The sequence below is a fragment of the Rhipicephalus microplus genome, chromosome 2 (assembly GCF_043290135.1).
Source record: "Rhipicephalus microplus isolate Deutch F79 chromosome 2, USDA_Rmic, whole genome shotgun sequence".
In the NCBI taxonomy this organism is placed as follows: domain Eukaryota; kingdom Metazoa; phylum Arthropoda; class Arachnida; order Ixodida; family Ixodidae; genus Rhipicephalus; species Rhipicephalus microplus.
In genome coordinates this window covers 253,468,521-253,477,378 of record NC_134701.1, presented here as the reverse complement: position 1 = coordinate 253,477,378, position 8,858 = coordinate 253,468,521, and the positions used below count along the sequence as shown (strand labels likewise).

General features: G+C 43.0%; 1 protein-coding gene across 2 annotated transcripts; it reads right to left on the bottom strand.

Moving 5' to 3' along the window:
* Positions 1-45: 45 nt before the first annotated feature.
* Positions 46-7,749, bottom strand: LOC119170107 (alpha-N-acetylgalactosaminidase). 2 transcript variants are annotated; one of them, XM_037421153.2, is made up of 7 exons: positions 7,326-7,746; positions 7,057-7,231; positions 6,809-6,986; positions 6,628-6,725; positions 5,972-6,133; positions 4,858-5,055; positions 46-3,725 (listed from the first exon to the last, which is right to left on the bottom strand). In XM_037421153.2, exons 1-7 carry the CDS (start codon positions 7,496-7,498, stop codon positions 3,453-3,455), a joined length of 1,257 nt encoding a protein of 418 aa, XP_037277050.2. In that variant the 5' UTR covers positions 7,499-7,746; the 3' UTR covers positions 46-3,452. The 2 variants fall into 2 exon arrangements, with proteins under 2 accessions (XP_037277050.2, XP_037277051.2); XM_037421154.2 differs by lacking the exon at positions 5,972-6,133 and having other exon boundaries at positions 7,326-7,749.
* Between the last annotated feature and the right edge of the window lie 1,109 nt (positions 7,750-8,858).

The window sequence follows — 8,858 nt, the reverse complement described above, 5'->3', positions numbered from 1 at the left end:
CTTCTCTGCCTTTCAGCAGAAGCAAGTCCACAAGGTAGCACATAGTGGAAGTTGCAAAAACTTTAATTAAATTAATAATTGCACAGAGGTAAGGTCACTTTTCTGGCTCTTAACACGTAGCATTGCGCTTGTTGGATGGGTATGTCATGAACCAGCACTCTCCGGTGCTAGTTCAAAGTTGACATGCGAAGAAGCCTGAAGTACTTTGGTAGGGTACAGTAATTTACACAGGTAATTTATCGGAAAGGCAATCAATAGGCTGCACATCAATGCTGCTGCATTTTTCTGTGTTCTTTCCCACTTCTACATTCTCTGCTATGCGACAGTGGAACACTTCCTAGTGGCAGAGTTTCTAACCTTAACGCTCCTTAAATAGCAACTATTTAAAGCGCTTTGAGATGATTAGTCCAACAAATGCTTCTAGTAATAGCAAGACAAAGGGCCCAAGACCTTGGCCAAGAGCTGATATTTCAATGGGAGAACACAGCTTCAGTTGGCTTCAGGCTACAGGGAAACCTTGTTTGATTAACGATTTTTTTGCAACATTCGCCTAGACCGCTTTCACAAGACTGGCACTACTGCTGGTTTCAAGAGAACAGCATAGATAGTAAAGGCTAGAGATTGAACTTTCTGATCGACATCTTCAAATAAACACACAATTGTTGCTCATGAATACACCATTAAGTCAACATTTTAACAAGTAAATCTTTCATGCAACATTATATGTACAGGTGCTTAAAATACTTTCGTGACAATGTGCAATTTGGTACAAGAAATACAAACATGATGAAAGGAGCAAAAAATGCATGCATACAAAAAAAAAGAGGAAGGTTGCCTTGAGAGGGCGTAAATATAGACTCCAAGAATTCACAGATTCTGGTGGGCCCTTTGAATGCATCCTAAAATATCACAATAGCCAGTTCTCTTGCACTGGTTAATCTAGCACAAGGCACAAATAACTGCATGAGCTGCGCATGTACATAGAAAAAAATTGTCTCGATTTTTGTCACAGTAATGGGAACTAGCAGTCGACTATACTCGCGGACAACACTTCTCTGCAATGAAGGGGAAGCTACAGGGTCGGAGCTACTGCACATGTGCTACTATGCGAAGTAGTATGGTATGTCACGCGTTGCGCGCCTCTGTGGGAAGTTATGGCTGCGGGCAACCAGCGTTTCACATCGATGCAGACTCCAATTGGCTTTCGAGGTACGCGACAAAGGCTCGACTTTCCCACGCATTCAAAAACACTAATCGGCAACAAATAAATTAAAGCAAAGACGAATATCTTACTGGTGGGAGCTGCGTCCTGTGTCAAAAAGCTTCGTGCAAAAATTGAAGGCAGTATTTTTCATATCTCGCGTTCAAAATGTAGGACGCAATTGTAGGACTAGGCACATTAGCTGTCGGATACGCGTGATTTGGCTTTGTAGCCTTCGCTGCATTGCCAAGAAAGGTTGTCCGTGACTATAGCACAAATATGCACAGGAAACGGTGCCCCGATGACTGTTATGGTAAGTACAATGTGCCACTTCACAGACAGAAGCATTAAGAAGCAGCAAACAGTGCAGACCTTGTCACATAAAGTGTGCAAACTTTGACATACTGGGAAATGTTGCCCCAATGACTGTAACGGTAAATGCACTGTGCCACTTCATAGGCAGAAGTGTTGAGAAGCAGTAAACAGTGCAGACATTGTCAGATGAAGTGTCCTAACTTAGACATGATATTTATACAATGAAAGCGTAGAACATGGCAGCCAAAGTGCATCATTTGCATTTTCTATCATTCTAGCAGCGAATATCACAACACTATGTGGACTGGTCTTTACCCTAGACCTTCCAATATTATCATAATGTATGTCAACTTATAATGCTGAGTATGCAAATATCAACCAAACTGCATAACTTCCTGCAGTCAGACTTGAATTTATACAAATCATGGGCATGTCTGTAACATTAATCTAGTACTGTCAAATATTGCATTGTGACTTTTATTGTAGAAAGTCATTGCAGAAAGTGAATAGACGTTCTGACATTGGGTGACACCACACTCAAAATGCATAGAAAAAAATTGTGTGCGATGTGGATGCCTCATTTGGGTCTTAAGCGTTGTGCTATAATGAAAGATAGGCCCCGAAACCTTTAGGGCTATATTGGTTCCTTCGGATCGAGTTGTGAAATCTCGTGGAAGTAAAACCAGCCCTCAAACCGATTCTCAGAATACAGCTCCAGATAACACAGAAATTGTCTCCATGTCGTTTTAATTCGCAAAATTTGGCTGTAAATGGAAGACTAAATACATTGTGCATCCAAGCATGCTGTGAATGTGCTTTGACAGTACCAGTCGCCTATGGTGCAAAATAAGATGGCACCCTCTATCACAGCTGGCATGTGCGAATCTCGTGCTGTCATGCTGCTGTCCCCTTTCTGATGTCATCCTCACTCTTACTTCCCTATTGCAGGAAAATTCAGCACTTTTTAGAAATGACATCTTTTAAAGCACTGTGTGCTTTTGCAAAAGCCAGGTTGTATAAATTCTGGTGATATCTGAAACCTTTGGAACATAAGAGATACCAGCTTTTGGTTGCCGACTTACAAGCACTTCATCATCCACTTAAAACGGTGCAAGTCAAGACAGCATCAAAAATAGATGCCACAGAAGTCTGCACTATAGCTATCAGCTAGATGCAAGCACTGAATCTGCTTCGATGAGGCACAGTGGCAAATAACAGACTAAATATTGATGTTTCAGAGGCATTGGAACTGTTGACCGTGCCAATACAGCACCAGCACAAAAAATGCATTGAAAGAACTGGTCCACAACTCCATAAACGACACAAACTACATAATTATTAAGGCACTGAGCTTTGTAGAAGTCTCTGACATGGGCTTACAGTTGTACAATGGATGAAGTGAAGGAAGTCTGTGTACAAAGAAAATAGCCTAGCTCCTCTGTAAGCCAATGTAGACCAAACTTTGATACATTCAACACTATTTACAAGATTATGAAACGTTATGTGCATGTAAGAATAACAACAACACAACAGTATTTCTGGCATGAAGGCCATGCTACCACCCCCGGCCAACTTCAAGTCTACCAGGTGTGGGCAGATAAAAGAAAAAAAAAATGCAGATGATTCTTATGTTGCAAGTGAGCACAGAGCTGTTGGACTTTCCTACAACACACATAACTTTTGAAGAAACGGCCACCTTCGGCACTTGTGAGAAATGCAACAACAATAAAAGCTCATGACTTCTTTGCGCAAACACGTACACGGACACAAGGAAAAGAGGCAAACAACACGGGCGCAAGCCCGTGTTGTTGCGCCCGTGTTGTTTGCCTCTTTTCCTTGTGTCCGTGTACGTGTTTGCGCAAAGAAGTCATGAATGAGTACCAACTCGCCCAACTTTCAGTACTGTTGTAATAAAAGCTCGTACACCGCGATATTCTCAACCTCTGTTAGGCACAGCCTTGAGCAGGACAACACCAGTAGATTGAACACCCGCTTCGTGCCGATTGTGAGGAAAGTAAGTGCCCAGATCCTGCATAGCGATGACGTTCCGGAACTGGTAGCCCTTTGTGTAGTTCAAGCCCAGCTGATCCAGTGGCAGCCACACTTGGGCAGAGTATGATGTGTTGTGGTTGACGATGGCAATGGCGTACGAGTGCATCCCATCTACCACAGGTGTTATGGGCCTCAACCAGACGCTGACATCCTTGTCCTGCAAGAGATTAATGACCTTTGGAATACAAAGTAATATATGTACATGAACCAAAAGGGATGTCGAGACAAAATATGAATACTGTCACGTAAGATTGAGGGTAGCCCGAAGACAGGAGACCGGGAGGTTAGTAGAAATAGAAGGAGATCCGTTTATTTGATGGACTTGCGCCCACTAAAGGAAAACAGACACACCGGCTTAGCGGGAGGCGAACAGCGCGTTCGACGGCCATCGGGTAACAGAAATGTCCCACTGGAACGCAAGGCGCGTTCGACGGCCGTCGGGTAACAGAAATGTCCCACTGGAACGCAAGGCGCGTTCGACGGCTGTCGGGTAACAGAAATGTCCCACTGGAACGCAAGGCGCGTTCACCATCCGAGATACAGTCGCCGTCGCGTCTGGCGCTATCTCCGTTATCAACGAATGGCCGACGTGCGGGCCATGATCTTCGCAGATGAGTCGCGGTGCATCCTGGACCACGATAAGGCCGCGTGCCGGCGGTATCGGCATGCGCAACACTATCCGCAATACGCCTCGCGGCAATACGTTTGGCTGGTAGATTGACAGTGAGCTACTATCTTTTCTATGCAAGGATAGCTGCTGAAGGTTTTTGAAGTATTTCAATGTATAGCAGGCTCTTGTTAAATGGAACCTGAAGAGATCAGGAAAGGATGTTTCATGTACTGAGAGATTCAAACATCGACAGTGGTTCTATTTATGCAGAAAGTTAGGTGGGCAGATAACATTATGGAGATAACAAGGCCGCAGCACAGGAGTGGGTTAATGGAGAAACGAAATGGAGAAAGGCCTTTGCACTGCAGTGGGCATAGTCAGGATGATGATAGTAATTTCTAATCGGTGACAGCAAGCTAAATATACTGAGCAGTGATTAACCTACAATAAGTGTGTTAAACTTGGTACATACGTACCTGGTGGTTAAATTGAAGTTTACCCACCAAGTTAGCATCAATTAATTTAATAATGTTTTCAATCTTTACGTTGTACGGACTACACTACCTGGAATACATTATTTTAGCTTATACTGACTAAGCACCTGTGTTTTTCCAGCTTCTACTGGTAAACAAGGTTTCCAACGAAATATAAAAATATAAAAACAGGTGAGGCAACTGACCATAAAGACTCGTTTGCCTTGAATTCCAAGTGGGTCCTGGTTTATAGCAATTATTTCCTTATGCTGCAATAGCTTCTTAGCTGCCTCTGGGATCTTCCTTAGATCATTTGACATCAGCAGCGGACTGGCAAGGATAGCCCACAATGCCATCTGTACTTCAGCTTGCTCCTGTGTCAGCCTGAAGTTTCCTATCATAAGCTGGAAAAGAATACATATTAAGTGCTTACTTTCAAAGTCTTATGAAGTTGCCAAGCTAAGCTAAGCTTACAAAGAATACCTGCAACAGTATTTAGCAGGTACAAAAACAAACTTGAATGTTACTTCAGATGAATTAGATTACATAGCAAAATATGTAAAGCAATGTTCCAGAGCATGCCCTTTCACAACATGCCTATCTCTCTTTTTTCTTTTCCTTTTTTTCACCCGAGACATTACACAACTTACATTAGCTTTCGGCGCGAAATAAACACGAGAGACAGACAAGCGCTTGTCCGTCTGTCATGTTTATTTCGTGCCAAAGCTACAGTAAGAATAAAACAACTCGCCCAACAAGTTACTCTGCTGAAAAACATTACTCGAGTTGTTACAGTAAGCACCATTCTTTTTCTTTTTCCAGCCAGAGACTTTCATTTAGGTTGCTAGTGTATAAGAAAATAATATCTTAGAAAAATCTACATGTCTTCGGAAGTTTAGTAGTAATATATTCAGTCATGCTTTTTCTTGAATAGTTATCTTCACAAGACTGGCATGTCAGGGTGCGTGTATTTTAAGTGATGATTCAGCACAAGATAGAAAAAAAAACTATTGATATCCTGAGGGAATCTATCTCCTTTTTATAAGGGTAGGATCACGGGACACTCCCGTGCAGGGACAGTGAGGCCTAGCCGCTACGTTGCAATTCCAAAGAGGAAACAAAAAAAGGCACTACTGCCTGCTGATCTACCAACAAAAAGTTTACAAAACATGTGGACACATGAATCTTGAAACCTTGACTAACATAGTGCAGGACTAACGTAGTGCTATAGACATACTTTCGGTAATGTTTGATCAAAGCATCTTTCATCCTTTGTTGGTTACAAGAAAAAAGAAATAAAGGCAATGACAAGTTCATTACCATATCTGCATCATTCCAATGGCCTGGACCAGCATACTTTGCAAAGACTTCCTGGTTGTCTCCAAAAAAATTTATAACTGACTCAATCATGAACCAGTTGTCACGTATGTCATGATAGTTCCTCCATAGATTGCAGTCTTTCTCCAGCTGAGGAAAATTTGGCTGTTGAAAGGACATTATGTTAAGGTAAATTACGCATAACACCAGTAGATCATTTAAAATACCATTTTAGGCAGTATACCCCTAAAAGTCTGGCCGCCTTGTGATTTATGCAGAGTTCACGAAGCATGAAACGTGGTACAAGAGAAAGAAGAAGTGCACAGACATTTTTTCTGCCATTCTGTGTTTCGTGAGCATGCACAAACTGCATGACAAACACTAACAGATTTGATCAGCCTTCAATCCTAAATTTTCTTCACTGAGATTCAGAATCTATATAAGGTGGACCAAAAATGTCGAATCACTGAACCATTTCATTTTAATCAAAAACAATTTATTCCGTCTCAAGTTCAGTAAGGAACTTGGTTGTTCAGTAACTTATCAAATTTCGCAGGCGTCAGGCACTGTTAGAAAAAAAAAAATACGACACAGTGCTTTGCATTCATCCAAATTGTACACTAAAGCAACTCAACCAAACAACAAGACAAACTGCATACCTCAACTTTGTTGAGGAACAAATCATAATACGGCCAGCTGCAGGAATACACGATCGGGCGGTTCGTCTTGTTGAGGTACTCGGAAAATCTTGTGTAACCTGTGACGGAAGCGTTGGGAACGCCACTGCTGCTACCACTGACGCAATTAACGCGCGCACTCGAAAGACAGCGGCCGGATTACCTTTACTCTGCTGCTTCGCTGTGGTGTGACAACCGTCCACCTTCAGGTAGTCAATTTTCCACGCGGCAAACCTCTCGGCGTCTTTCTCCATGTCGTGATCCTCGGTGCCGGGAAAACCCATGCACGTGGAATGCCCGTAGTTTGTGTACATACCGAACTTCAGGCCTTTACTGTGAATCTGTAAGCGAAATTAGGCCATTTAAAACTTTACCGTCTAGTCTAGAGCTCTGAAGAACTCCACCACTCACGTAGTCTGAGAGAAAGTTCAAACCGCGCGGGAATCTTTCCAGATCGGCCATCAGGTAGCCGTCGTTGGTTCGTTGTCGTTCGGACCAACAATCGTCGATGACCAGGTAAACGTAGCCCGCATCTCGATATCCATCGTCGGCAAGGTGATCTGCCATCCTCATGAATAACTTCTCACTGAAACCATAGAGCGTCAGTTTAAAAAAAAACAAAAAAAAAAAAACGGAAACGCGGCATCTTGTGCTTCCGAGGGGCCAAATGTTATCCTTACCTTAAACAGTTGTCCGGGTCCTTGTAGCAGTCGACGTTACACCGAAATCTCTCCCACGACATCCATCCCATCGGCGGAGTTAACGCCTGTCCATTGTCAAGGCACTCTGCTGGTTTGTCGAAAAAAGCCAGGAGTGAAGCAAACAGAAAGCTAAACAACGAGGGCGTCTGCATTTTCTTTCCGTTAGCAAACAAGTTCCCACGAGCTTTCTGTTTCGTCTTGGCGCTTCTCGTAAGCGGTCGACATCGGCGCGAGTCGCTTGTCGTCCTTGCGGCGGTTCAAGCAGCACAAACTCCAAATGCGATGCGGGAGTCGCATCAGTTTTGCATCAAATCAAACTTGCGAACTTTCACTGCAATCACGGAGTCCTCGAGCAGCTGGCACAGCCCTTTCGTAGGTCGGGCTCGTCTCCTGCGCGCTTTTTCTATAGTGTAGCTCTACCTAGATGTCGCTACAAACATACTTAATAAAGACACTACAATTGGATTGATTGATTGATATGTGGGGTTTAACGTCCCAAAACCACTATATGATTATGAGAGACGCCGTAGTAGAGGGCTCCGGAAATTTCGACCACCTGGGGTTCTTTAACGAGCACCCAAATCTGAGCACACGGGCCTACTTTTCTGCCTCCATCGGAAATGCAGCCGCCGCAGCCGGGATTTGAACCCGCGACCTGCGGGTCAGCAGCCGAGTACCTTAGCCACTAGACCACCGCGGCGGGGCAACACTACAATTGGGGGCTTGTTTCAGCACTCTAAGTTAAAAGTTAAAAAATGCAAAAAAAAAAAAACTAAGCATTCCTCAACAATGTTGAAATTTGGACTTGTTGGTACATACTGATGACGAAAACAATAGCGCTGAATGAATGGAGACACATAAATGGCGCCTGTGTTGCGTGTCATCTTGTGCCCCCGTTAATTAAGAGCTGCCACTTCTCCTCGTAAGCATTCCTACTAAACTAACTCAGCTAGAAACATAAGGAAAAAGGCACATGACTTGTATACCTGTTACCGTTAGGGCTTAGCAGCTGTCGCATTCACCCCAGAATTCTCTCAAACTAGCACCCATTTGTCAAATAAGCAGGACACCATGCAGTTTTACTCCATTTCTTATATTGGTTGTAACATTTTTGCCATGTTTCTCTTCTCGGTGTAATACCGAAGTTAATGGATTTTGCAACTCTCTCCAGGTGAAAACTGCTTGAGTTCGAAGGCCAAGAAAAGTTGGTTATAAAATGTTTTTGGCTCCTTTTCTGGTTTGACATTTTGTTACAGTATAAAGATGTAATTCCAAAGTCTACCGAATAGCTGCACTAACTTAAACTGACTTTAGTGCAAGTCACCCCTTCATTCGCATATACTGAACTTGATTTGGTAATTCAATCTACTATACCATTATTGTACTGTCATCCAAAGTGTTCAAACAACTACCATTTTTTTTACTTAGGAGTCATTTTCTCTATGAACAAGATTGCCGTTATTCTGCTTTTAAATAGTACACCACAGGATATATGTTACATCGAGAGCTCGC

Coding starts and splice junctions, on each gene's coding strand:
- LOC119170107 (XM_037421153.2), bottom strand. CDS start 7,498: ATGCAGACGCCCTCGTTGTTTAGCTTTCTGTTTGCTTCACTCCTGGCT. Junction 7,232..7,325: donor GACCCGGACAACTGTTTAAG/GTAAGGATAACA, acceptor CTATGGTTTCAG/TGAGAAGTTATTCATGAGGA. Junction 6,134..6,627: donor TGTTCCTCAACAAAGTTGAG/GTATGCAGTTTG, acceptor TCCTTTCAACAG/CCAAATTTTCCTCAGCTGGA.